General features: G+C 41.0%; 1 protein-coding gene across 2 annotated transcripts; it reads left to right on the top strand.

Moving 5' to 3' along the window:
* Positions 1–40: 40 nt before the first annotated feature.
* On the top strand, positions 41–22,123 carry ECI2 (enoyl-CoA delta isomerase 2). 2 transcript variants are annotated; one of them, XM_015854552.2, is made up of 11 exons: positions 55–170; positions 5,548–5,724; positions 11,430–11,592; positions 12,628–12,726; positions 13,647–13,838; positions 14,698–14,767; positions 15,721–15,823; positions 16,922–17,042; positions 18,582–18,671; positions 20,486–20,629; positions 21,403–22,123. In XM_015854552.2, exons 3-11 carry the CDS (start codon positions 11,470–11,472, stop codon positions 21,556–21,558), a joined length of 1,098 nt encoding a protein of 365 aa, XP_015710038.1. In that variant the 5' UTR covers positions 55–170; positions 5,548–5,724; positions 11,430–11,469; the 3' UTR covers positions 21,559–22,123. The 2 variants fall into 2 exon arrangements, with proteins under 2 accessions (XP_015710037.1, XP_015710038.1); XM_015854551.2 differs by lacking the exon at positions 5,548–5,724 and having other exon boundaries at positions 41–170.
* The last annotated feature ends 5,801 nt before the right edge of the window (positions 22,124–27,924 follow it).

The following is a 27,924-nucleotide window of genomic DNA, read 5'->3' as shown; positions in this document are numbered from 1 at the left end:
CGCCCGCCCTGGAGGCGGTGCCCTCCCGGAGCAGGGAGGGAGAGAGCGGGGCGGTGCTTTGCGCTTCTTTACAACTCAGCAGTCAGCACGTCTGCCCGCCCAGTTGTCATGGCTGCCTCCGCTGTGAAGCTGGTTCGTAGCCTGTGCTGGCGCCGTATCTGCGAGATAAGGTGAGCCCTTGCCGTGCCTCGGAGAGGGGCTGCTTCCACGCGTTCCTGCTCCATGAGCTGCCTGTGCCTCTCCCCTTTGCTCCGCGGGCTGTGCCGTCTGGGTATCAGCCCTTCCCGAGCTCCGGGGCTGCGGCCCCGGAGGTGTCTATGAGAGGGAGATGTTAGTATCTGTTTTGTGGTGGTTTAGGAACGCTTGGGTTGGCTTTGAGCATTCGTATAGAGAACGGGTCAGTCCTCTGCGAAAATGGAACGCTATGTAGCGCTGTTGCGGAGCTTGGATGGCAGTGGAGCAGTTTTTAACCTTTGGCACAATTAAGCAGTGTTATGAAATACTGCTGCTGGTAGTAAAACAATGATTCACATCCTTAAGCAGCGCCATAGCTCCAGTAGCGGTAAGAGGTCCAAATCCTCCTTTGGATCTTGTATAAAGCTGTGGAACTTCTCCTCTCAGAATTACTGAGGCCCTGGGGAGCCTGATCTCATCTCAAAGCTGTCTCTGTCCTGTTCTGAGGTCACCTCAGGAGCAGGCAACCTCTTGAAGCCACTTTGTACTTATATTATCTTATTTGCAGGTTTTGGAGTTCAGCTGCACCTTCACCACAAGCAGAGCAGTTTTGTGTGAAGCAATTTAATGAGGATTTCAGTGCAAATGTACATGCTTCTACTTGGCTTGTGGGAGCAAGATTAGGCTAAATAAACAATAGTGCTTTTGAATTTCAGTTCAGAGTCCTTACGTGTTTCAAGCTGACATTTCTAGAATTCATGGGCTCTCTGAAAGTTTAACAGATAAGGTATGAGTCCAAAACTGAGGTCTAGATGTCCATATGAAACATGGAGATGTCTGAATTCAAACTGATTCCCATCATTTCTCAAAAGCTTTTAGTCAAGCTATGCCTTCAAATACCTGCTTTTGCCTCAGTTCCCATCTTTCCCCTGGCAAAGCCAGTTATTAGGTGTCCATCTGTGTGTGCCATCTGATGAGCTTGAGTCTTTTTGACTTGTATGTACTTGATTAATGGCCAAGATGAGATGTAGTTTTCCTCATAAGACGAGGGAGGTCACCTTCCTCTCATTTAAAAGTGCAGATGCTTTCACTTTAGATGCTTGACCACAGAGAATGCGAGATGACTACATTTGATGGTTTCATCTTGCAGGGCCTATGTATTCATTTTTCTGTCTCATCAGGCAATTGCTTACTTGCCAACTAAGCTATTAGTTGGATTGGGGGTAAGATACCTAAAACTGTACTGAAAAATGCAGAGGAATACCTCATTTGGTGTTTTCTTCTGCTCTTCCTTTGCCAGACACACAAAAAAATGAGCATAATTGTGCATCTTTCTAATTAAGGCTCCCTGCTGAGACTACTCTTAGCACAGCTTTTCAAAGAATGATGTAACCTTGCCTGTTTTGTGCCTTTCTTACGTACCTCTTTTATGTTGTTTCCAAACAAAATGTCACATGCAGTTGTGTGCATTGCGGCAACATCATCTTCAGAGTTAGTTCAGTTGTATGATGCAGAACTTGGCTTGACTTGCTAATAGACTTGAAATTTCAAGACCAACACTTGGTTTTATTTGGTAGTGGTGAATAGGAGTCTAAAAATAAGACAATTTGTAGAATTTCCTCTTGATGTCAAAAGTGGCTTAATAAATACTTAGAGAAGACGGCACTTAGTGCATTAAGTATACTGGATAAGCAAGTTTAAAAGTAGGATAGTGAAGCAGGTATCGTATCAATTGGTTCAAGACCTGTGATGCTCTGGCTGTTACAACATGCAAATTCTACTGCTGTAGTGCATGTTCTGGTGAGTGAAACACTTTTACTCAAGTATGTATGTATTTCAAATAGGAACGAGTGCATCTTGATGAAGAAACTGGGGTCTCTTGTGCAGTTTGGATGTTCAATTGCATTATTTTTCTCCCTAAGTTTTGTGAGAGATTCCTTGAAGTATATATATGAACATCTTAAGATACGGAGAGAAATGGGAATAATGCAGATTGTGTGATCAATGTGACTTCTGCCTTCAGTTAAAAAAGAAATAAATAACAAAGACAATGGCAACCCCTCTGGGCAAGTTTTCTACCAATATTAACTCAATATGCTAAGGTGCTACAATGGGAAGGGAGGAAAGACATTCTGAATTGGATCACAAAGAAAAATGGACTGCTACACGTTATTAGATTGTATGTATGCTACACATTGTTAGATGCAATTAAGACATTAATCATTACGATTTAGTGCTTTTAGTAGCAGAATGTTTGTTGGTGGGAAACCTATGTGCATGCTAGCCCCGTTTTGAGGGTTTACTTCACACTGGCTGTAGTATGATCCTAGCACTGAGTGCCTGTTAGCCCTATCAAAAACAGCTTTATATGAAGAGCTCTTTTATTTCTCTGCAACACTGCTGAGCCTTTTCAAGGAAGCACTATTAAACACTAGCGTTTCAAATAAAATGGACTGAGAAATAGTTAATTTTCTTTTGTAAACCGTTGGCTTTTCCTCTGTGATCTTTGTGTGCACTTGGAATGCTTCCTCCATCCAATAAATCTGTTTGTACAGCAATATCTGCTCTACAGTTTGGCAGGCAGCAGCTTTAAGGGCTAGAGTTCCCTTCCACCCTGGCTCTTGGACAGCATCCAGAGTGTCTTTGGCTTCCCAGCACCATCTTGTGACTCGTGCAGGCTTTCAGCCCATCCACATGGCAGGAGCTCAGCACAAAGTCCCAGCGCGATACACAACAATCGTTACTTGATCTCTGCAGCCATTTCCTATTCCCGTCTGGGAATTAACTGAACCTGCTCTCTGAATTACTTGTCCCATATTTGAAAGCATAATTACATTCATTGCTCATTATATGAATGGCTCATTGACACATTTATAGAAATTATCACCTTTTTGGTTTAGAAACAAGTCAACAGCTTTGCCCTTAGTATTATCAGACTACACAGTTCATGGTATCTTTATGGCTGTGGTTATGCAATGCTGTATTTAAAACTAATCAACCAACCTCCAACACCCTCAGGCCCATCCAGGAAACATCAACCACCTTTCTGCTTTCTGAATGTGGCAGGGTCCTTTTGAACTGCTCATAGACATCTGACATTGTGGACCTTTGCTGGACTCTCCATTAGCTCCATCTCTCATGCACAGAGGGCTGGACCTGGTGATTTAGGCATAGCCTCACCAGTGCTTCGTGGAAGGGATTCTGTAATTAACTCAGATCTGAAGAGATTTCTTGAGGGTTGAATTCATTGTGTGGTATTAAAACGGTGTATGATTTTTATTTCAGGTGTGCTACCATTGTATTCCACGATAGATGGAAATTGGTAGGGCTTTGCAGTGTTATCCATAGATAAGCTGTAAAGTCTTCTGTGACAGAATTCTGCCTCGTTATTTTCATAGAGCTTGTACAGCAATAGAATCATCATCTTTGTGACTCTTCTGATTGTATCCAGGTGTCAGGGATTCATGTGGGAAAGTAAGCATCACACAAATCACAGAATCACAGAATGACCCGGGTTGGAAGGGACCTCAAGGATCATGTAGTTCCAACCCCCCTGCATACCAGGGCCACCAAACATACACATTTACTAGATCAGGTTGCCCAGGGCCCCGTCCAACCTGGTCTTGAACACCTCCAAGGACGGGGCATCCACAACCTCCCTGGGCAGCCTGTTCCAGGGCCTAACCACTCTCCTAGTGAAGAACTTCCCCCTAACATCCAACCTAAATCTTCCCTCTTTCAACTTAAAACCATTTCCCCTAGTCCTGCTATTGTCAGCCCTTTCGAAGAGTTTACTCCCCTCCTGGGTGTAGGTTCCCTTCAGGTATTGAAAGGCTGCAATGAGGTCACCCCGCAACCTTCTCTTCTCCAGGCTGAACAAACCCAACTCCCTCAGCCTGTCCTCATAGGGAGGTGCTCCAACCCCCTGATCATCTTCGTGGCCCTCCTCTGAACCCTTTCCAAAATCTCTATGTCTTTCTTGTACTGAAGGCTCCACACCTGGACACAGTACTCCAGATGGGGCATTTGTCTTCATTCACTGGCTCGGCTGAACTTGCAGTAGTGGCAGTGGATTTTTTCATGCACCAATAGTTGGCCGTGTCCATGTCGGAAACCTATTTGCCTTGGCCAAAAGCCATTAACACCATTGAGCACTCAGCCTTTATCTCCACGCGGTCAGCAAAAGAAAAAACAGCTTTTTCCTCTCTCCATTAACCGCAAAATTATTGGGGGTATTTGTTCGTGAGTGTTTAGTTAGAAAGTCACCTTGGGTGTACAAAGGACCTGTTTGTGTTCATTGGTCTCCGAATAGACGCTGTTTCTCACCAAATGTCACATGGATGGCTATTGTAGCTTCTTATTGTTTTTTGCTAATGTTTATATTTTTGACTTTCAAATATGTTTTGGAGGGTATGTCTGTAAATCTTCCTGCTTGGAGAGATGTCTTACGTTAGCGATGTCTATGATTCTATGAACTGGGGATCTACAAGAAATCCTCTGCTGTTCCTGCCTCATTCACCACATCCAGATATCTTAAAGTCTGCCGGAGGGGAGAAAAGCGCTTAGAGATTTAAGGAGATTATCTCAGTTTCCCCCTCCTCCCCAGCAGCTGTGGCGAGAGAATATCAACTGTGTCTGCTCAGAAAATGAAGAACAGCCCGTTTCAGATCTTAGAGAATGGTAATGTAGAGCTTTGATTCTCAGCTATTCTTTACCACTGAAAAAAAGCTGTCAAGTGCAGCTGAGCCACTTCCACTAAACAACAGTGATTCAGCACTTGGATTTGCCGGCAGACACATCATTATCTTCTAGTTTTTGTGTGTCAAAATAATGTAGGAGTCTAAACTATTGAAAGCTGATAAGGATTTGTACACCCAACTTGCGTTCAGAACAACTGTTGAGATTTTCTGAAGCGAGGGAGGAAATAATTTGGCTCCTATTTCTTTCTGTTTATTAAAACAGCAGTCAGTGAATTGGTTGTGGAGAATTTGCGCTGATCTTTCCCTCTAGCTGGATGTATGGGAAATAGCAGAACACTGGAAGTATATTTATTATATGATAGTAATAAGCTTTAGTTATTTGATGTTAACCACAAAGTAGTGGAGGATTACGAAAGACTACGCTGGTTAAGGTTTATGTAGGTAGGTGAACAGTTGGACTAAATGATCTTAGAGGTGTTTTACTAACCTTAATGAGTCTATGAACCTTAAACAGAGAGGGAAGGGTTGTTTGTATGTCACAGCGATTAATAAAACCTTGTACAGTACAACCAAGAAAACCAAATGTTTTGATTTGAAGACAGTAACTAATGGTAATAAGTCTTTCTTGGGCTACTGGCTTTTGACCTAAGAAGTAAGGAGTTTGTTCCAACAGATCTGTGCAAGAGAAGGGAGCAGCAGCCAAGCTTTACCTGGTGCGTCTTTCCACTGGTTCACACTGAAGGAAGAAACCAACCAACTCCAGCTGCTAACCTGCTTTTAACTGACTGCTAACCCGCTGCAGCCTACTTGACTGACGTTACTACTAACCTGCTGTGGTGCGTGCTAGCAGGTGAGAGCAACACAGGGCTTAACAGAGAGGCTCACAGAGAGTCTATGGATTGCCATGAGAAAGTATGGGTTGTTATACATGCAGGGGTTACTGTTGGTTAGTTGGCTTTTTGGATTTGAGCAAGGTATAGAAGCTGGTGTCATGAAAAGGGTCTTTTTTTTCCTCCCTTAGAGGAGCAACTCACTAAGCTTTGGTTCTTTGTTAGTTGCTACGTACTCAAAAATGTACTGTCTGCTACAATTTGAACAAGCAGGATTGTTTGAGGTGGTTTCTGCTTCTCCATCTTCTGAATGAAAGCTGAATTTCATGGGTCTCTGCTCTGAATTGGTTTCCTTTTAACTGGTAGCAGAGGATCCTGACAGAGATGCATACAAATGAGGCAGCGTAGTTGTGGAAGCAGACACAGACTCTTTCCGGATGACGGAAGCTGCAAAGAAAGATGTTTATGTGTCAAACATGGTAACTCCACGTTTCTCAGTGTAAGAGAAGAACATCTAGAAGTTAATGGTGGAAATTATGAGATTATATTAGCATAAAAACCTGTCAAGCAGAGGTAAACAAAATAACAGTGGGGAAAAAAAAGGAAGGCAAAAAATTGGAGAACATATGACAAAAAGTAGCGTACGTAGAAGCCTGTAACAGGGTGACAAAGACGGTTCTTTTCCTCCTAGAACTAGAAGAACCTTGACTGCTGTGTTCAGTGTTGGGCTCCTCGCTACAAGAAAGACATTGAGGTCCTGAAGAATGTCCAGAGAAGGATAGCAAAGCTGCATAGGTCTTATGAGGAACAGCTGGGGGAGCTGGGATTGTTTAATCTGGAGAAGAAGAGGGTCAAGGAAGACCTTAGCACTACCTGCAACCCCCTGAAAGGGGACTGTGGCAAGATAGGAATTGGCTTCTTTTCCAAGGTAATTAGTGTTAGGATGATAAGTAATGGCCTTAAACTTGGACAGGGAGGGTTCAGGTTGGCTATTAGAAAAAATTTATTCTCTGGAAAAGGGGTGAGGTGCTGGAATGGGGCTGCCCAGGGAGGTGGTGGAGACACTGTTCAGGAGCTGTGGAGATGTGGTGCTGAGGGATGTGATTTAGTGGACATGATGGTGGTAGGTGAACAGTTGGACTAAATGATCTTAGAGGTGTTCTACTAACCCTAATGAGTCTATGAACCTTCACCTAGAATTTCTGCATTAACCCTCCCCCCCCCCCCATGTGCACAACATTACAACATTCCTTTTTTTTATCCAGCAGTGGGTTCAGTAGTATATAACAAATGGCAGGATGAATGGGCAGCACCCAGGTTAAAATATGTAATGATTTTCATGTTAACAGACAGTAGCTTCTTCTTGTTCGGCAAAAAAAAGTGAAGTCCAGTCTGACAACTTCTCATGTACAGAAGGAGAAAACAAGAGAAGTCAATGTCTTGGGTTGTGTTTCTTTTTCTATGTGGGCCAGTTGTTTTCTCACTTTTGAAGTTTATATACTGGTTTATGTTCCCTTCACATTCCTCATTTCCAAACAGTTACTCACAACTGTAATCTTTCCCTCCAGCATTGCCCTTGCATCACTTCATGTGTCTGAACTTGTACTCCTTATCTAGATCATTTTCTTTCTTCTCCTGGGAGAAAAATCAGGGTAATCTGAAGGAAGGAGCAAAGAAGGTACAGGGGAGGAATTGAAGCCTGAGACCCTGCCTGGAGCTGGAGTAGGCAGTATGGATCACCCATATATATGTTATATAGATTTGTCCTTGATTTCTCCTCCTCATCTAACTTGTCCAGTATGTGTCCTTTGTAAGGAAGAATGCTCACGTGCAGCCAAATTTGAAATTCCTTTATTCCTGAGCATATATGTGTACACACTTTAGGGCTGGCTGCTGAGCCTTTCCCCTTTTCTCCCCACTCAACTTTTCTTCACATACATTTGCAAAAATAGAGTCACTGTTGTGTATTAAACAGATTCTTAAAGACTACTTATAATATCTAAAGCACTCTGTGACCGTAGTCAAGCTGCAGTGAAGTCAGGATTGTCAAATGTGGTGCAAACCCAAAGCTCTGTTTGTAAACACTGAATGCACTTCAGCACTGTCACCTACTGGGCTGACAAAGTAGGATCTGAAGGTGAAGGTCTTTGTGTTCTGTGACTGTACAAGTTACCTGGATGGCCTCCCAGTGGGGTAAAGGATCAAGTGGTTGAACTCTGACACAGTATTCGGAGCACGTGGGTTGGCTTGCGTGTTGATTCAGTTGGCAGAAGGCTCACCCACATTTGTCTGGGTTCAGCGCTGTTCTAATAAAGGCCTGCAGATGATCACGTGAAGTAAACTGACTTTGTGCTCACTGCCTTTTTTGTTAGCTGTTTCCATTTTGTATTATTCATGTAGATTTCCTTTCTAACGGCATGAGATACAGAAGAATATCTAGAATTCCTTTTAATCGTTAAATCATTTAACTTGCATTAACTTGCTTCCTGTGTTTCACAGCAAATATTCTTTCCTTTCTTGCCATTCAAACCCACCAGCCCCTAAAAAGTAAATATCAGGAACTTAGATTTCATTAATACAGAAGGACCGTGAGAGGACATGAGAGCAGTAGTTCCAGCAAATGTTTTTACAAGACTATTAAAGTCTTGTGTCTGCATGAAATGCAGGAATAATAAATTAAATTGCAGTCACTTGGCATTCTTCCCAATTCTTGCCTACAAACTGCTTTTAATCCTGATAGGACTTCTAAGTGCTTTTGCCTGTGCTGTATTTCCCCAGGCACCGTTACCATTAAAAAGAAAACCTTTATTAAGGAAAGGTAAGATAGAGTTCACTATATCCATCTCTTCATTTTTCTGTACCTATCCGGCTTTTTTTATGCAAAGAGATCTTTCACTTTCCATTTATTGTTTTAATGAGCGAACTGTTAAGTTGCTTTACAAGTTCTAAAGGGAGCAGCCAGTGTTTTACACAAAGTTGGCATCTTTAATCTGTGTAGAAGTCCTTAAACAAGTGACAGAACAGCAGGGTAATGAGAAGCCTCTTTATCAGGCTTTGCAGTCTTTGCTAATCATGTAAACAGTGAGAAACTACTTTCAGTGTAATTGACTTAAAAGATCATAATTGAGAGTCTTACGTCTGAAGGCTTACCAGAATAAGAGACATCTACGTGAACGTGTTCAGAGAGAACTGCAGAATACAAATCCTGAATGGGATCCATCAGATGTTTAGGCAAGGGAATAAATAGAATGTGATTGTGAGCCCGGACATTGCATGATGTTCAGGCAATGATGCTCAGGATTTATTTCTTTTCCCCTAATAGGCAGCTTGCGATGTTCCAATGGAATGATCTTGCCAGAGCACGTAAGAATCTGTTGTGGACTGTTTGGCTGCTCTGTTGGGTTGTGACTCCTCATTTCTCACTTCAGCACTCACCACTCTTCATGTGTGCTGGCACAAGGAAAGTGAATTATTGCAGCAAGTGCATTGGTAGCTAATTACCTCCGAAGTGCAGGGCTGCAAAGAAAACAAGCTTTGCAAAGGAAATCATTTACCTTTACAGTGAGCAGATGAGAAGGGGGAAGGCAAAAGACACTTTGATTTCCTTTCCTGGGCATCTTCTCTGCTTGGCTTGAAACAAGCATAGGTTTAGCACTGTCTGTTTATAGGTCAGGTTCCAGGTTCTCCATGTGTTAGGAATAGTTTCAGCAAAGTCTCGTGCTGTTTAAGTAAGGCCACTGAAAGGAGGCATGGATTTGCACACTGAGGGGGTAAGAAGGATATATCTCTACAGCCAGGGAGGAGGGGATGGAGCAAGCAAGTTTGCCTCATGGTGTACTAAAGCAGCCTCTCCTTGGAGTTGTGTCACTGTGTGGGCTCAGTTAGGGCTGTGCTGTTTGGTGCTGGCAGATGGTTAGCCATAGAATCCCAGAATCATAGAATATCCCAAGTTGGAAGGGCTGTAAGGACCATCAAGTCCAACCCCTGGCTCCACACAGAACCACCCAAAAATCAGACCGCATGACTGACAGCATTGTCTGAGCACTCCTTGAACTCCAGGAGGTTGGGGCTCTTATTCCATGCCCACGACCCTGTGGTGCAGACTCTTTCCCTGACCCCCAGCTGCCCCTCCCCTGGCACAGCTCCATGCTGTTCCCTCGGGCCCTGTCGCTGTCACAGAGCAGAGCTCAGCGCTGCTCCCTGTGAGGAGCTGCAGCCACCATCAGGCCTCACCTCAGCTCCTCTGCTCTGGGCTGAGCAAACCCAGGGACCTCAGCTGCTCCTCACACATTTTGTCCTCCAGACCCTTCCCCAGCTTGGTAACCCCGAGCACCTCCTTGCTCTTTGTGGGATCTGTGAGGGGCTGAGGAGCTCTGTTCCTGCTCATTCTGTGTCCCTTTAAACAGTGAGGACTCACCCAATGTGAGTGAACTGTGAAATAAGTTTTCTTTTGCATTTCCATTCTGTGTCATTTTAATAGAGAAACAGTAGCAGTCAGCTTAGCCTTAGTATCTTGAGAACACTATCAATGGGGAGATCTTGAGATTGGCACTGCTGGGTAGTAAGTGTCTTGTGAGATCAGAAGGCACGAAGAACTGTGTGACTCACAGGTATCCTGTAGAGAACTGAGCTACAAGCAGTAAAAAAGAACTGAAAATAAGTAGACTTTTGTATAACCACACTGTAATAAACAGCTAAGTTGCATTATGTCCTATCATAAACCAGTAGGTAAGGAAGGAAAAAAATACAGAAGTGAATGATGGGGTATTGGAGGTTGGTAGATGATGTATTTTACACTCCATTCTTGAAGACTACTTATAATATCTAAAGCACTCTGTGACCGTCGTCAAGCTGCAGTGAAGTCAGGATTGTCAGATGTGATGTAAACCCATAGCTCTGTTTGTAAACACTGAATCCACATCAGCACTGTCACCTACTGGGCTGACAAAGTAGGATCTGAAGGTGAAGGTCTTTGTGTTCTGTGACTGTACAAGTTACCTGGATGGCCTCCCAGTGGGGTAAAGGATCAAGTGGTTGAACTCTGACACAGTATTCGGAGCACGTGGGTTGGCTTGTGTGTTGATTCAGTTGGCAGAAGGCTGTTGAAGTGAACTTGCATTAACAAAGTGTTAAAGGCTTGGGTTATTATTTTGGGGACTGTTTTTCTCTCTCTCTCTTTTTTTCCCCCTCATTTTTTGATGGAAGTACCTTATTTTCTGATGGAAAGCTTTTCTCCCAGAATATGCTGGGCAACGGGGTTTTTATGCACGACTTTGTGCTATAACTGTTCCTTTTTTAATGTACACTTTGAAATCAGTCTGCACTGCCCTCCTCAGAGATCCAGGCCTTGAGATTACACACATATTTGTAAAGATGACCACAACCAGTCAGGCTGCATACTCTTAATTCATAGACACATAAACTGTTGATGTTGTATAATAAGATTCAAAATGAATAATAAAAATATTCTGTATTTCTCAGATGTTTAACGTGAATATAATCAGTAGGACTTGAAACTCCAAAACATAAGTTTACCACTACTGCTGTTCAGTGGCCTATATTCAGTCATCTACCATATTACTGCTTGGCTGTGTACTCACAGCATTGAATGGAACGTGTACATCCTAGAGATACTACATACTTCACCCTCCTTAAAAAGTGTGTTTGTTTCTCTTCTAGTCTTAAAAACAAACCAATTAACGGTTGTTTTTCCACTTACTAACAGGCAAGTGAATCCTGTTTCCATTCCATCAGTTCACCTGCACATGACTGCAGCCGCCATGCAAGTTGCCCAGAAAGAGTTTGAGAAGGCTCAAGAGCAACTGAAACTGTTGAAAAATGATCCTGGGAATGAAGCGAAGCTGAAGCTCTATGCTTTGTTTAAACAGGTCGGCTTGGTTTGCTTTTTTCATAAGGGGCTTTTATAAACTGAGAGGATGGGCCTGTAAAATATATGCTTAAAATACAATAAGTATTGTCTTAATGAGTCTATTCATGTGCTCAAGGTATATTCTTTAAATGCTCATCCCTTCAGCTCTGCCAGAGTTCTGAGTGAAGCCGGAACTATTTCATCGCATAAACTGGGGTTTGAATGTGAACCTTTATCCTAAGACTTAGAGCCAAATTACATCAATTTTGTGATGCCTTCCATATAATCCAGTATATATATTAATGCAGCACAGGGAAGACTGCTTCCACTTACAAAAGGAGAGTGTTATATACTTCCTCTTACATGTGTTGCATCTACTGTTAGTCAGGATCAATTCTGTAACATGGGCTGTGACTTCTTATATGGAAGAAGGCAATAAATTGCTCTTATAAATAAAAAACATAAAGACAGCAAATTGTTCTGTGAATTTTCACTAATTAATAATAATGAATATATCCTTTCTTTCACACTTTATACTCTGAGTATCTCTCTGATAGCATACTTTTCTTCAGGGTGACTGATCATAAAATACTTTGGGGTAACTGGGACCTTTGAACATCAACTGATTTAGTGCCCTTGCTCATAATAGGGCAAATTTTGAAGTGAGATCCAACTTCATAGACCTTATCCAGCGGTGTCTTTGTTCACCTGACTTCCATGTTAGTTTAGTTCACGTAATTTTTTTAAATATAAAAATTGCACAGTTTTGAAATAAGTTACTTAGAAAGTACATGTGTGGGCATCTTGGAAATGAATGTCTCATTGGCTGGGTTCATCTGAAAGCCTTGTGTTGGCTGACAGGAAGTGGCAGGCATTGGGAATTTCATGGTATATGTACTGTCTGAATATTTTCTGACCACTGGAATTCCTTCTCTCTTTCTGTATTGAATTCTGTACCCTGATCACGTAACAGTCCTAACACTCATCTTCTTTCAACTGAGATACCTGAACTGTAATCAGAGGTTTAAATTAGTTTCTTTCACTCTCTTTTTAGGCTACTGAGGGTCCCTGCAATTCTCCAAAGCCAGGTATGCTGGACTTTGTCAAGAAAGCCAAATGGGATGCATGGAATTCTCTTGGCAATTTGTCTCAGGTGACAATACCTATAATTTCAGTTACTTAAGCTCTGTCTTCAAGCGCCTGATGTCTGAACATGCTACTTGTCAGCTGACTCGCTTTGCTTCAGACACCAAAATATTTTGCAGTGTATTTTACTTCTGTACTGTGAAAGTGTAGATTTCAGTTATTGCTAACAGCTCGTGTCAGCATAAGAGACCTGTATGTATGGTGACTTTCAGTAAAAATAGTTTTTCATACTTTTGTATTCTGTTGTTCCCTTTAAGAAAAATGGGTTGAGTCTCTTACTTCTTACAACAAAGAGCAAATCTGGGAATCCAATGTGATTTTGATAATGTTGTCATTTTAGGATGCTGACGTCTTCTGCTGGTTGTAAAGCTGTTGGTGTAGAGCCCCTTCAAGTCACTGTTTGCTATAGAAATAGGGAGGTAGCAGTCTTTCAGCTTTTGTAGCTTGTATTTGTGTTAAATGATAAGTAGTATCTTCAAACAGTTTTAAAATGTCATGGATACATTTGACCCACCATGTTCTAAACTAAAAAGAACCTTGCATTTGGTTGGAGCAATATCCAACCGGTAAGCAAAAATGAAGGATCCCCAGAGGCATAGAAAAGCTGGGATAATAGCAAAGGTGGTTCAGGTAATTGTAGGCATGGAAGGAACGATTCTTAAACAAAATCAATCTTGTCATTGCCACAATATATGTGCACTTTCATTTTGCGGATTTGATGGATGCTGGCTTTAAGTGTGATTTGCAGTGTTTAAATACAACATGTTCTCTCCTTCTCGATTAGCATACTTTCCAGTGGAGACTTTATTTAATCCTGTAGCACACTTCTCCTCTTTCTTTTCCTGTCTGTGGCCATTTTGTGAATAGCATAAAAAAGATAATTTTCTTGGAGTTTTATTTATTTATGTGTTTGTTTGCTTATTACAGGACAACGCTAGACAAGAATATGCTAAACTTGTCTCAAGTTTGGTCTCGGCAGAATCTGCTGTCCAGAAAAAAGCTGCTTCTCCAGAAGAGGGCGGTGATGGTCGCTATGAAACCTTAATAGTTACCACCGAGAACAAAATTACAAAGATAATGTTTAACCGACCTGACAAGAAAAATGCTATCAGTCATAAGGTAAAGAAATTAATTTGTGAGGATTATTGGTTTTATTTATTTATTTTTCTTTCTTGATTAAGCTATTTAGGTTTTTCAAGAATCATTGCTATGAGTTCAGCAGAGCTATCTGAAGTATGGTGGTCAGAATTTTATGAGGGTTGGGTATATTGACAAACAGTGACAACCTAAGACGTGATGATCTAGTACAAGATCAAACCACTAATGTTTTATAGATTGGGCTCTTCTGTGTCTTTCAAAAGATCTTGGTTTATTTTCACTTTTTTCTTCAGCCGAACTTATTATAGGATCATGGGCTGTACTAAACTGAAATGGCAAACTGGAAGAAGACAAGTTTGTTTTGTGGAGGCAAGATTTGACCCTAGCTTTGCTTATAACATGGCAGCCTAATTCGGCTTAGCAATGTCATGTGTATGCCTAGATAGTTATTCTCCTCCTGTAGCTGTCTCCATGAGGAAATCTCTCCTGTTGGGAGTATTGTGATCATCCTATTTCACAATGGCGGTGATACCAGGAAAGGGATTTCACCCCACTGCTACTAATTCTTTAATATGTTATTTCGCCAACTTAGACTGTTTCCCAGCTTTTAAAATTAGCTGTTTCCAGTTAGTTTGTATTTTCCTAGGGATCTTATTCTGATCCTGAGATTTGCATTTGAAATCTGAGTGTTGCAAGTAAATGATTTTCTAGTCAGAGACGATACCTCAAGTGCAGTACGTTCTGTACGTGCAAATGTTTTTTGTACTTAAATGGATCATAGTTAAACTGTCTCTCAGGTTCCTTGTTGTCAGTGTGAATCTCCTTTGTATGACATTTTGCAGCATCACAGTTATATTTTGTTGATTTTCCTCTTCTGCAGATGTACAGAGAAATTATCAATGCACTTCAAGAAGCTGCCAAAAATGATTGTACCTTTGCAGTTATTACTGGTAAAATACTTAATATCCTTCTCTTAGATTTGCTTTATTTTATGTCAAAGTACAATACTGATGTATGGACTATCTACCTCACATTTAGGCTAAGATACAATTATCTAAGTGGGGAAAATGCTTTCCTCTATTGTAGTCTGAAGATTTTTTCATAGCATTTTGGCAAAACTATTTCAAAGTGGTGCTTCAAATTCTTCAGCAAGCTTGCAGTTTCTGAGATGAAAAGACAGACATGGAATACTCCTGAGGACTTTGTTACCTTTGAGGAGATGATTCATCTGTTCCACAGCATTTTCCCTACTGCTTTTAGAGTTCATTTGTATGGATTTAGTAAACTCTCTTTACTTCTGTGATACAGAAGTGATACAAGCCCCTCAAGTGGTACAGTGGCATGCACAAGACAAAGTTTATGCTATGTATTCATCTATGATCATTAGAAAAACTGATCTTTGGCTTCTTGATTCTTCTGGGGCTGCTATAGGAAACAATTTGCCAGGGATGCTGCAGCCAAGCTGTGCTGTATTCTAGTCATCAGTTGCATGATGAGTACAGTTGAATGACTGCAGCTGTAAAACCTGTGAAAGGGAAGTCCAAACTGATGCTGCTTGTGAAATCTAGCAGCTCTGAGGCTGTTGCCTCAGAATAAGTATGCAGGGAAGATAATAAAAGACGGATGTTTTGGAACTGTGAGTGCTACAGAAAATAAAGTTATTTTTTTGCATCAAATCTTTTAAGTTTAATATTCCTGAGTACATTGTTTTTCAGTGAAATCTTAGTCAACCTTATTTTGAACTATTGTTGTAGGTGTCCTTAAAGCAACTTGTCATACTTCAAGACAAGCTCTGTAATTACTTAATAGTATAAGATGCATAGAGTGAAATTCTTATGTCAATATAGTAAATGAAAGCCTCTCTACCTACTAGAAGTCATTTCTTGATCTGTGTTCTTTACAGGAAATGGAGAATACTATACAAGTGGAAATGATCTGAATAATTTTTCTAATATCCAACCCAGTGAAATGAAAAAGGCGGCAAAAGATGGAGCAGAATTACTCAAGTAAAACATCTTGTTTTCAAATATGCTTACATTACTGTAATGGGTAAAATATAATGTGCAGGCATTGTTAGAAAACATAGAATCACAAAATTACCCAGGTTGGAAAAGACCTCAAAGATCATCAAGTCCAGGCACAGCCTAACCATAGTACCCTAACTCTAACAACCCTCTGCTAACTCATATCCCTGAGCACCACATCCAAACGGCTCTTAAACACGTCCAAGGATGGTGACTCAACTACCTCCCTGGGGAACCTATTCCAGTGTTTAACTACCCTTTATGTAAAGAAGTGTTTCCTAATATCCAACCTAAACTTGCCTTGGCGCAACTTGAGGCCATTTCCCCTCATCCTGTCACTTGTCACCAGTGAGAAGAGACTTGCCATGCTCTCACTGTAAGCACATGATAGCAGGAGCCCAGTTACGCTATGAAACTTCCAATCAAGTGGCTGCATTTGAGAGCTCACCGTGTGTGTACACACAAAGACCATGTGGGAGAAGTAGCATTAACCATAAGAAGTAAATGGGGAAAGGAGGTGCATGTTTGGTATCTCTGTGTAATCTTGTAAGCACTCTGATGGTGTAGACTTGATTTTCATTTTTAGCCCCCAATTGCGAACAGATAAAATGACAAAAACGTGTTTTTGACTCTGCAGTTTTTAACCTGTTTTTAGATTTATAATTTAAATAGAAACTATAAGTGAAGTGCTCGGTTTTGCAGCTTTTACTTGGGCAAGCTTCAGTGCAGAATAGCATCTGTGGATGGAAGGTTAGGATTGGAATGGAAATACAGGCGAGGTGAAAGACTTGTTAGCAAGCTGCGTTCAGCAACTGTAACTGAATCAAAATTTGACTGCAGTCAATTAGGAAGGCTGAGATGATATGTATGTTTGATTCTTAGCTGGCAAGGGAATATAAGTATTTTAAACAGCTATTCTTATTTTCCTTGCTAGCATTCATTTGGGTAATAGTCTACAACGTATACTAACTAGGATACAGCTCATGTTTTTTTGTTATGCGGTTTCTGATCATGTTTTCTACGTGGTTTGTATTTGATGGAAGAGACCAGAGTGTGTCTTACCTTGTTTCCCCTTTTCAGAGAGTTTGTGGGCAGTTTTATCGATTTCCCTAAACCATTGGTTGCGGTGGTGAACGGCCCAGCTATTGGAATCTCTGTAACGCTCCTTGGATTGTTTGATTTAGTTTACGCTTCTGACAAGGTGAGTTTATTACATCGCTGATCCCAAAACAGTCTTTTTGGCTTTTTTTGTAGGAAGTGTTATTTGGTGCAGAGTAATCTGACAAACATACAGGTATAAATGCCTTTTCTGTCACTTTGAGGAATACCTTTATTAATTACTTGCCTAGGGTTATGCATCAGCCAGTGTTAAAATGCATATTAAAAACATAGCACGTAGTTGTATAATATAGCTTATTTTTTATGCTCTTTGTTGTTTATCTATATGCTGTTTTTAAGCAGAATTTAACCCAAGTTGTTAATTAATTTTAGGCAAGCTATTAGTTGCATAACTGTCAGCGATGGTACTTTGATTTCTGCCTCAGCGCTGTGTTAGATGTTTCCTCAAAGGCTCTGCTTGACTGGCTTTGTCACCTTGAGACTTATAAAAAACTGATCTGCAAGACTAAGTGTTGCCTGCCCCAAAAGGATTGTCTGTGTCTATGTCACTCTTGACCTTATATAGAAGACGTAACTCATTTAGTCTGTTCCAGTCCATAGATCTCTTTTATCAGAAGGGTGTTGGGTTCTCCCTCTTTCTCCCTTCCCATCTGATCTTTCCTTGCTGCAGGATGACCTTACTGATTCTTGTTCCTGGATCTAACAGGCTACTTTCATCTTCTCAGCTTTCAGTGTGCACTTACACTGTTGGATGTATTTCAGGTTTGCATCAACTGTCTTAATCATTTTTGGGCTTTATTTTTTCCTCAAATGTTTTCAGTCACATTCCTTGTGACTCTTTGCAGTTGTTCCTTGTTTTAAAGCATAATAATACAAACTGAATATATCAGTATTCAGGATGGGAACTCCGTGTAGTAAGGTCATCTTCATCCAGATTACATTGCACTAACTCTACTAATTTGGTTTAGGTATTGATATGGCCTACTCTACAGGTGTCCAGCATTGTTATGTCCAGACTCTGATTTTATTCCCAGCCAAGTATTCACAAAATGGCCATGTTTATAGGACAGTATACAGCTCAGTCTAACAACTTAAGAGATGGAATTGAGTGGGTATCAGATAATAATGACTTCTCCACTGGTTTTAGCTCCAGTTCCTGGAACATCTTTTCTCCTCCCCTTGCTAAAGCAGAACCAGTTAGACTAGCTTGTATCCTTGCAGATGCCTAATCCTTTCTTACAGACTTTCAGTCATACAGATATCCCAAGCTTGGTAGGAAGCCTACTGATAGGACCTACTATATAGTCACCTGCAGTACAGTACGAGATGATTACCTTCTACTATGAAAGCTTAAATAGCAATGGGCACTCTTCATGTATCAGTTCCTATTTTTAAAGGGCAAGCCTTTTATCTTCCTTATTCTTATCTTCCCAATTCTTATGTGTGTTGAGAGATTGAAGCTGTGTTGTCAGATTATATTTAAAGCTTACTATGGTAGAAGTTCAAATCTGTTTCTGGTGAACTCTATTATATTAGAAAGTGGAAAATGAAAACTAAATCCTGGTACCATGTTGTGAGCTTTGTTGGTTTTTTCTTGTTTTTTGTTTTTTTTTTTTCCCAGGCTACATTTCACACCCCGTTTAGCCAACTCGGTCAGAGTCCAGAAGGATGTGCCTCTTATGTGTTTCCAAAAATCATGGGTGCAGCCAAGGTAAGAATGTCTGTGATGTATGCAGGGGCTTCTGAACTTTCCGTCAGTATTCTCCACTGCAAGTGGAGTTGCACTGAGTCCTTGAAGGAAACTCCTGTTCACATGTTTTGAACCAAAGATAAATGTAATGACAGCATCAGCACAGGCACTTAAACAGAGGACTGAGCACTGGTAAAGACATAGAATGATGTTAATGGAAGCTGTCTTTCTTACAGCTTCCTCCACCTGTCAGAGGCTGTTTCTATGTAGTGAAAGGTAGTATCTTTTTTCCAGCAATGGGAGGGAATGATGTAAAAGAGACTTAAAACAAACAATAAAAAGCACTCTCAAGAAATGTCTTGGCAGGTTTATCATGTGGCTCCAGGGCTGATGACGCCAACTGGATTTTGGGCTTCTGGGCCATGGGATGGTCTACATAACACCATAGGATGCACCTTTCTCAGAGGGAGCAGAGGATTTGTGCAGGAGTTAGAAGGGCTGATAAACAGAGCTTTAAACCAGATTTGAAGATGGAAAGAGATAAAACCAGGCTTGCCAGTGATAAGCTATGGATTGGCTACACCAAAATTTGAGCAACTGCATGTTATTGAGATCCTTTAGCTTGCTCCACCAGGTGCTGGCTACAGTGAAGCACCTTTGGAATGTTGCTGTACCAGTGTATGCAGCATGAGGAACAAGCAAGAGGAGCCAGAAGCCTTGTCTTAGGCCGAGTTCTATAACATCACTGGCATCAGTGAAACCTGGTATGCAGAGCCCCGTGACTGGTGTGTCACAATGGACTCTTCTGGCTCTACTAAAGAAGACACACAGGCTCTTGGTGAACAGCAGGAGCTGGAGGCCAGTCACTAGTGGTGAACCCTGGGGCTAATACTGGGTTTCCTACTTAATGACTTAATTGAGACAAAGATAATGGGACACGGTGTGTTTGCAGATGATAGAAAACTGAGAGGAGATAATCAGAGGGACCTGGACAAACGTGAGAATCTCTTGGAGTTCAGCAGAGGAAAACACAAAGTCCTGCACTGGGGGGAGCCATGTATTAATGCAGGTTGTTGACTCTATGTCTGGAAAGCAGCTTTGAAAGAAGGGCGTTGGGGTTCTGGAAGACACTCAGTTAAATGTGTGCTTTTGCAGCAAAGAAGGCCAAAATTATTCTGGTCTGCATTAGGTATAGCACTGTCCACACATAGAGTGAGGTGATCTTTCCCCTCTTCTTATCACTGTTGAGTTCTATATTGTGGTCTAGACTTCCCCTGCAAGGGAGACATGGAGGCATTGGAGAAGGACGAGCAAAGAACCACAAAAATGATTACAGCATTAGAATATACTGCATATGAGAAGAGGCTGGGAGAGCTGGAACTGTTTCATGTGAAGTACAGAGTCTCAGGGGATCTTATAAATGTTTATAAGTGCCTTATGAAAGTTTGTAAAGAAGATGGAGACATGCTCTTGTCAGTGGTGCCCAGTGAAAGGGCAAGAGGAATGGGGTAAACAATGAAATACGATGAAAATAAGAATTTTACAGCAAGAGTGGTGAAACACTGCAAGAGGTTGTGCAGGGTGGCTGTGAAATCTCCATCCTTGGAGATGCTTCTCGGCCACCCAATCCAACAGCCCCTGCTTGTGCTTCCAACTAGACAATCTGCAGAGGTCCCTTCTAACCTCATCTGTTCTATGATTCTCTGCTCTTTTCAGAGAGCAGATTTTAACAGGCAAGAGCCTAAAACAGATGTGCCTTGGAAGCTTGTACCTTTCCTGTCACGTTCCTTGAGTCTTGCGTCTTGTTCACTCAAACTCTGCTTTTCTTTATTTAGGCAAGCGAGATGTTGCTTTTCAACAAAAAGCTGACTGCAGCCGAAGCCTGTGCTCTGGGACTCGTGAATGAAGTTTTCCCTGACAGTACCTTCCAGAAGGAAGTCTGGGCAAGGCTAAAAGCTTATGCAAGTCTACCCAAAAATGTCAGTATTTTAATTTTTTTCTCTATGTTAAAAGCCTCTTGCATTACCGGTCCTCCTGCCAGATCTATGTTGTTTCTTGTTTTCATGTAATCCTTGACTGAAATAACAAAGCTCAGTGTACTTTGCTTCTGTCCCTGTGCTGCTGAGGGAAAAATACCTCTCTTTTTACCTGGCTGAATTCAATTCAGTGCATTTTACACAGAGACTCTATGGCTGAAAATATTGAAAATTAGCTATTCAATCCACTTGCAGGCTACGTGCAGGTTGGATTCCTCCTCTTTGTTTTTTATTTTGGCAATAGTAATATGTGCACTGTGGGTGCTCAGGATGAAGCTGGCTGGCCTTACTTTTTCTGCTGAATTCAGTCATCCCGTTCACTAGTTTAGCCTTGGCAAAATTACTTAAGTCACTGTTGCGTTGCGTTGTGTTGCGTTGGGGATACTCATGCTAACTCCTGATAATCAAAGTTACATTTGGCACTATAGGTAGTTCAATAAGTTTTGCTTCTTACACTCATCTACTTCTCGTGTGAGCATTAAGTGGACTGCTGTATTGATCCCCATGGACTTCCACCATATTAGCTTTAGTAATTAAATGCAGTATACTATTTCCAGCTAAAGGGTTGACTAAGTGCTAGGAGGTTCAATGCTAATACAGCTCAGTTTGAATTCCGGTGTGTTTGTTGTGCTATTTTCTGAAATTAATGTATAGAAAACATAACTTCCTGATATTCCTCACTGAATGTTGATATTATTTTCCTTTTTCTCCTTCAGTCTTTGGCACTGTCAAAGCAACTGGTACGAAGTACGGAAAAGGAGAAGCTCCATGCTGTCAACAGTCGAGAGTGTGAATTACTCACAGAGAGGTGGTTATCTGATGAATGCCTAAATGCTCTTGTCTCCTTCTTTCAGAGGAAATCAAAAATGTAATCTTTATCAGCAGAGCAGTTAATGTTCTGGAAACAGCATTTCACCAATTCACCTTCTGGCAATAGTTTTGTCTGCCCCTATCCTTAGTAAGCTTTCTCTGCAAATAATCGTTCTTTTACCTTTTGATGCACTATGTTTCTATACAGAGTACTGGGTTAAAACTGTTCCATGAAATCAATGCTGTTATGTGCCTTGGATCCATTATGGATATTTAGATTAGGGGAAAAGGTTCATAATCCTGTAGGTGTTTCTGAATAATACTAAAGTAGATTGTCACTTGAAAGAAGCAGCAGATTCAATAGCACTGTATTTTGACAGCTTTTCAATGTCTTATGAGTGATTTTATATTTTCTTCTTTTCATCTGTGGGGGAGAAAATCCTGTATTAATGAAAAATAAATATAACTATTTAATTAATCTTGTGCTGATTATTACTACCACTAATAAAACATCCTCAGGGAGAGGGGAAGTAATTCCTGGAAGTATATTAATGAAATACTCTTATTACAAAAGTATTTACTTGTGAGAACATGAAATAAATCTGGCAGGAACTGTGGGCATCTTCATAGTGTTGTTGTTTTTTATAATACTAAAAATATATATGTATTTTATTTGAAGAAGATAAGAAATCTTCCTTGCTTTCTGTTTATCTTCTTCTTTGGTGGTACTTAGAAGAAAATGGTTCGATCTAGCAAATTTGAAAGCACCCTCATAGTGAACCTGTAAGGGTTCTACACATCCCCACAGCCTGTTAAAAATCTGTAAAATGAAATGTTGCTGGTGAAATTTACCCATTTAACACAGTCGTTTTGAAGCATTAGGAAGAAAAAAATCTGTTATGGAAAAAAAAGTGGGTCTTTTCTAACTCATCTGGCTAAATCATTTTTATTTCCCTGCTTGTTCTCCTGGCTGACTAGCAATTAGATGCATATATTTTGCACTTATGTTTATGTTCAGCACTTGCCAATAATAGGCAGTGAGCATACAAAACAAATACAACCCATATCATACATTTTCAGCCATTCTTACTTTCCACACAACTTCTTTTCCTTCAAAACATCCTGACTAGCAAGCTGTTACTCAGGGGTTGTCATTTGTCTCTAACTTACCCAGTGCATAGCTCTAGGTCCCACTGGTTTACTAGCCAAGAGATAGAACATATATCACAGAATCACAGAATTATCAAGGTTGGAAAAGACCTAGAAGATCATCTAGTCCAACCATTACCAATACTTCCCGGCTAAATCATATTCCTCAACACCACATCCAAAATATCGGCACATTTGTCAGATCATCAGGTGCTCCAGAAGGTCTCCAAAAGCTTTCACTGATGAGAACATCAATGCATTTGCTTTAAACCTGTACATCAGTTTTCTCCAGACTGTTGGATAATGGTTTTCTCACAAATAGGACTTTGTTCTTTTTCTTTCTTGTTATTTTAAGACTTAGTGCAGCATAGAATATACGTGATGCCCCTGCAACATTTCTCAGAATCTACTATACAAAGTAGGAATCACAGTCTTTAGCTGTGTGGCTTATTTAGAATAATGCAAAAGAAAATTATTTCTACTTAAAAATTATCTTTGACTTTTCCCAAATTATCTTTATTGCAGTCTAGATAATCAGCAGCGCCAGTAAAATGTAAAGTGTCTGCAATGCATCTTAAATCAAATCCTGTAAGCTCCATATCTTATTCAGACCGTTGGGTTAAGTCATAATCTCTTAATGACAGGAGATAATAGCAAATCCTGAAAGCATTGCAGGGCACTGCATTGAGCGAAACACTGTTACTTTATTCAGATGGATGACATACAAGTTTCTGTCTCATCAAAAACCAAGTTATTAGACATAGATTTTACTAGGAAATACTTGTATTTATAGGCTACAAATAGAGGCTTTCTGCTTAGGGTATTGCTCAACAGTACTCCCAGCCTTCTGTCAGAGAGAATCTATCAGCACACCATGAAAAGATGGTACTGTAAGATGTACTGTAGTTCCATCATCTGGAAACATTCCACTTCAGGGTGATAGAATCGAGTAAATTTCACAGTGTTGATTATTGTCAGTGTTATACCAAGAAGAAATGCTTCAGTGGTGCTAAAAGCAAGGACTTATATAAATAAAATAGCCAAGTAACAGTTAAGGGAAGTAAATCTTGACGTTACCAAGTACAAGAAGAGTAGGGAACATGGATAGGTACCTTAATATCATAGAATCATTAAGGTTGGATAAGACCTCTGAGATCATCTAGTCCAAAGACCAGGCCCACATGTGCATTCAGCAGTGTGTCAAATAAAAACTGAATGAGTAAAGCTAAGGGTTGGCAACAAAAGAAAGCTGAGGAAGAATACAAGATTCAGAAGCCTCATGATGACAACGAGTGGACTGTAGTCGAGAAACGGGCCATAAAGGGAACGTGGGCTCAGACTCTACCCACAACATGGTGGTGGCACCGTGGGCCCTTCGCTACGTCCATGGTGAAGTCAGAGTGGGGCGCGAAATGGCGGCTGCTGTGTGGAGGTTGAGGGTTGCAGGCACCCTGCAAGTAGGCGGAGCAGGGAAAGCAACGTGTGGCTTGTTGCTGGTAAGATCTTTGTGGCTGTTCATGTGTTGAATCCTTGAAACACCCTCTTTTTGGATTTGTTTTGACCTGCAGTATTCAGTGATTATATTCTTTATAATCATTACTGACACAATCTCTGTTAAAAAATGGAGCACTCTGCACATAAAGCCGTTATGAAGCATGGATGATATGCAACACTGTTGTATCATAAATGATTCGGGAGATTCATGGCACATCATAACGTCAATTCTTATGTTCCTAGTGCTGCGCTTAAAGATTGTTTGTAAATATCTCCTAACAACTCTGCATCTCTCTTGTCCCAACTGAAACTAAACACTTATGAGTATAATGTTACAGATCTTGGATCTGAGTGTTAAACTTCTGAGTTTGTTGGGTTTTGGTTGGTTGGTTTGTTTGTTTTTCATCATAAATTCTAATTTATCTGAAAACTCTGAAGCCTAGTTGTCCTTGGAAGGTCTCCTACTATAAGCTTTAGGTTTCCTCTATGAACTTTAGTAGTTTATAGAAAGATAACCTTCCTAGTTTACTTGTAGGCAGGCAAGTGTGGACGCTGTATAATCATTATGTGCTAACTAAGCAGAATTGTTCTATTTGCAATTTTTTCTTGGAAAATTGTTTCTTTAAATTAATTTGCAATGGAGTGCACTTGAAACATGCTGCACATTATATGTAATATATATATATACACACATATATATGCACTATGTATACATACATATATATAGTATAGCACTGTAGCCCTAAGTAGATGGAATAGGTCTGGTCTGTAAGATCTGAAATCTGGAAGAAAAAAAAAAAGCAAATAAACAGAACTCAGATGGTTTTGTATCATATTCACTAATTCTTCATTCAAAGTAACTAAGATACTTACTGTTGAAGGCTGCTGGTATGTAGTGTTTAGCGTGACATTGTTTTACATGTTTGAATCCCTCATGGTAGTATTTGTGCACCCTGATTAATCTTTTGTGACATGCAGGATTTATGTTTTTCAGACAGTAAAATATGGATTCTAAATGTAATTTTTACCTCTTACAGATGCATTTTAGATGGAAGTTGCATATTAGCCTTAAGTGTATGACACAGAGTTCTTTACCTATTGATTTGAAGGTTACGTAACAAATCCACACATTAACAATTTATAAAATACTTTCAGAAATTATTTGCAGTTTGTAACAGTGTACCTAAGAAAGACAACAAAGCCACCTGTAAGTTGTTACAAATTGCACTGATGGAAGGGATACTTTTGCTGTCTCGCAGGCTTGCTAAATCTGCATCTGGGTCTGGGCAATCGCAAGCACAGATACAGGTTGGGCAGAGAATGGCTTGAGAGCAGCCCTGAGGAGAAGGATTTGGGAGTGCTGATTGATGAGAGATTCAACATAAGCCAGCAATGTGCACTTACAGCCCAGAAAAGCCAACCGTATCCTGGGTTGCTTCAAGAGAAGTGTGACAACAGGTTGAGGGGGGTTATTCTGCCCCTCTACTCTGGTAGCGAGAGAACAAGGGAAAATAGCTTTAATCTGGAAGAGGGTAGATTTAAACTACATACGAGGAAGAAATTCTTTACTGTGTGGGTGGTGAGACACTGGAACAGGTTGCCCAGAGAGACTGAGAATGCCTCCTCCCTGGAGTCATTCAGGTCCAGGTCGGATGGGGCTTTGAGCAACCTGGTCTAGAGGGAGATGTCCCTGCCTATAGCAAAGGGGGTTGAAACTAGGTGATCTTACAGGTCCCTTCCAACCCAAACCATTCTGTGATTCTATGATAAATGCTGTGTTTCCTTTTGACTTTTAAAGTGATTAGATTTGAGGAACGTTTTAAAACATCAAAAAAACATTTGAGCAACAAAAGACCAGAAGCCATAATCTGATCATATCATTCCATTAGCATGGAATGTACATCATAGCTGTGCTCTTAGCATACAGAATATAATGAAGGTAAAGATCTTTTCTGGATTCAGCACGGCAGCTATTTCACCTTTACTAATTTAGCTTCCTCTGCATGGAATCTCTCATTTATTTGTTTCTGTTTTTTCTCCTTTGGACACATCAATTAGTGTCACAGTGGAAACTCCAGCTCAGATGGTAATTCTTGAGCTTCTTTGTTTGAAATTCTATGTCATCTTATGGATGTCTGGTAGATACAATAGTGGATGTGGCATAAACGTGAGCTTGGCTTTAGATGAGGACTTTGTTCCTATGGAAAGAGTTCAATCCAAATATGCAGGTGTTCTTTACAGATTGTCTTATCTGGATGATGTTTTAGGATGAACTTTATTTTAATATAGGAAATAGATTTGTAGAATATCTGCACTTGAGGTGTACTTAGATCTAGTAAATCTTTTATATTTAGCGAGGGAAGTTCATCTTCTTTGTTGGAGAACAAGCTTTAGAAGCATAGAATCATAGAACCCTATCCCAGGTTGGATAAGATCTGCAGTGGTCAAGTCCAACACTTGACTTTACCACCCCAAAATCAGACCAATATTTGCCTAGTCCTCTTTCCATCAGGCCTCAGATAACTGAATACATTCATCCTCACAGTGCCCTATGTCAGTGGAGGTTGAGTGGTAGCCTCACAAGGGTGCTGTGTGTCTATAGCTGTAGGTAAACTGCAAGGATTTACCTTTTGGTAAGGACTTGAGTCCCAACAAAGGACCCAGATGGCGCAGTGGTAGGAATTCCGCTTTGCAGCACCGGGGCCCAGGTTCAAATCCCCCTGTGGCGCAAGTGGTAGAAGTGCCGCTCTGCTACACAGGGGCTCGAATCCCAGGGGTTGGACTCAATGATCTCTAAGGTTCCTTCCAACCTGCACGAGACTATGATACTATGATGACCCACTGGAATAATTGGAAATAGCACAAGGCGAAGCCCACGCTCGTCCACTGCAGGTTACTGCACTATACCATGGGCTCTGCTGGAGCTCATGCAGGTCCTGAGCCAGGGAGTGCTGCAGGTAGCCAAGCTGAGAGAAGCTGTGGTACTCTTAAAATTTAAAAGTGGATATGAAAAACATTAAAAAATAGAAAGATTAAAGGGACTATAAATATTTCTTCTCTTGAGACAGCTGATGTCAAAGTGGTTGCCATTCTTTCTGTCAGTGCAGAATTTCACCTGCATGCTCACTCTTGCAAATCTATCCTTCTGCTTGATAACGCCTCGGATTTTATGATAAATCTTATCCAAAAAGACAGGCCAATTGCAGCTGCAGGTCTAAATATGTTTTCCGCGTGCCAAAAAGACAGCTTAACTCATGGTCTATGAAAAGAGCCTTTTCCTATAACAATATGGGCGATAAGTGCTTTTGGTTTTACTGGAGATCAGTGCTGTGGATTGGATGGGTACACACTTGGCTGGGTAAGGAGCTGGCTGAGGGCTGGGCTCAGAGAGTGGTGGTGAATGGAGTTAAATCCAGTTGGAGACCAATCATGAGTGGTGTTCCCCAGGGTTCGGTGCTGGGGCCTGTCCTCTTCAACATCTTTATTGATGACCTGGATGAGGGCATTGAGTGCACACTCAGTAAGTTTGCAGATGACACCAAATTGGCTGGGAGTGTTGATCTGCCTGGGGATAGCGAGGCCCTACAGAGGGATCTGGACAGGCTGGAGAGCTGGGCTGAAGCCAATGGGTTGAGGTTCAACAGGACCAAGTGCCGCGTCCTGCACTTCGGCTATAACAACCCAGGCACTCCCAGATTTTCCTTGCTCTTAACAGGAGCCCTTTGAGATCAAGTGGCCTCTTGGGAAACACGGGCAGCTTGCACATGCAACTGGTGGCAGAACAA

The sequence above is a fragment of the Coturnix japonica genome, chromosome 2 (genome assembly GCF_001577835.2).
Source record: "Coturnix japonica isolate 7356 chromosome 2, Coturnix japonica 2.1, whole genome shotgun sequence".
Taxonomy (NCBI): domain Eukaryota; kingdom Metazoa; phylum Chordata; class Aves; order Galliformes; family Phasianidae; genus Coturnix; species Coturnix japonica.
Note: the sequence above shows the minus strand (reverse complement) of the source record. Positions and strands in the feature narration are given on the sequence as shown.

Coding starts and splice junctions, on each gene's coding strand:
- ECI2 (XM_015854551.2), top strand. CDS start 109: ATGGCTGCCTCCGCTGTGAAGCTGGTTCGTAGCCTGTGCTGGCGCCGT. Junction 11,593..12,627: donor TCTATGCTTTGTTTAAACAG/GTCGGCTTGGTT, acceptor CTCTCTTTTTAG/GCTACTGAGGGTCCCTGCAA. Junction 20,630..21,402: donor ATGCAAGTCTACCCAAAAAT/GTCAGTATTTTA, acceptor TTTCTCCTTCAG/TCTTTGGCACTGTCAAAGCA.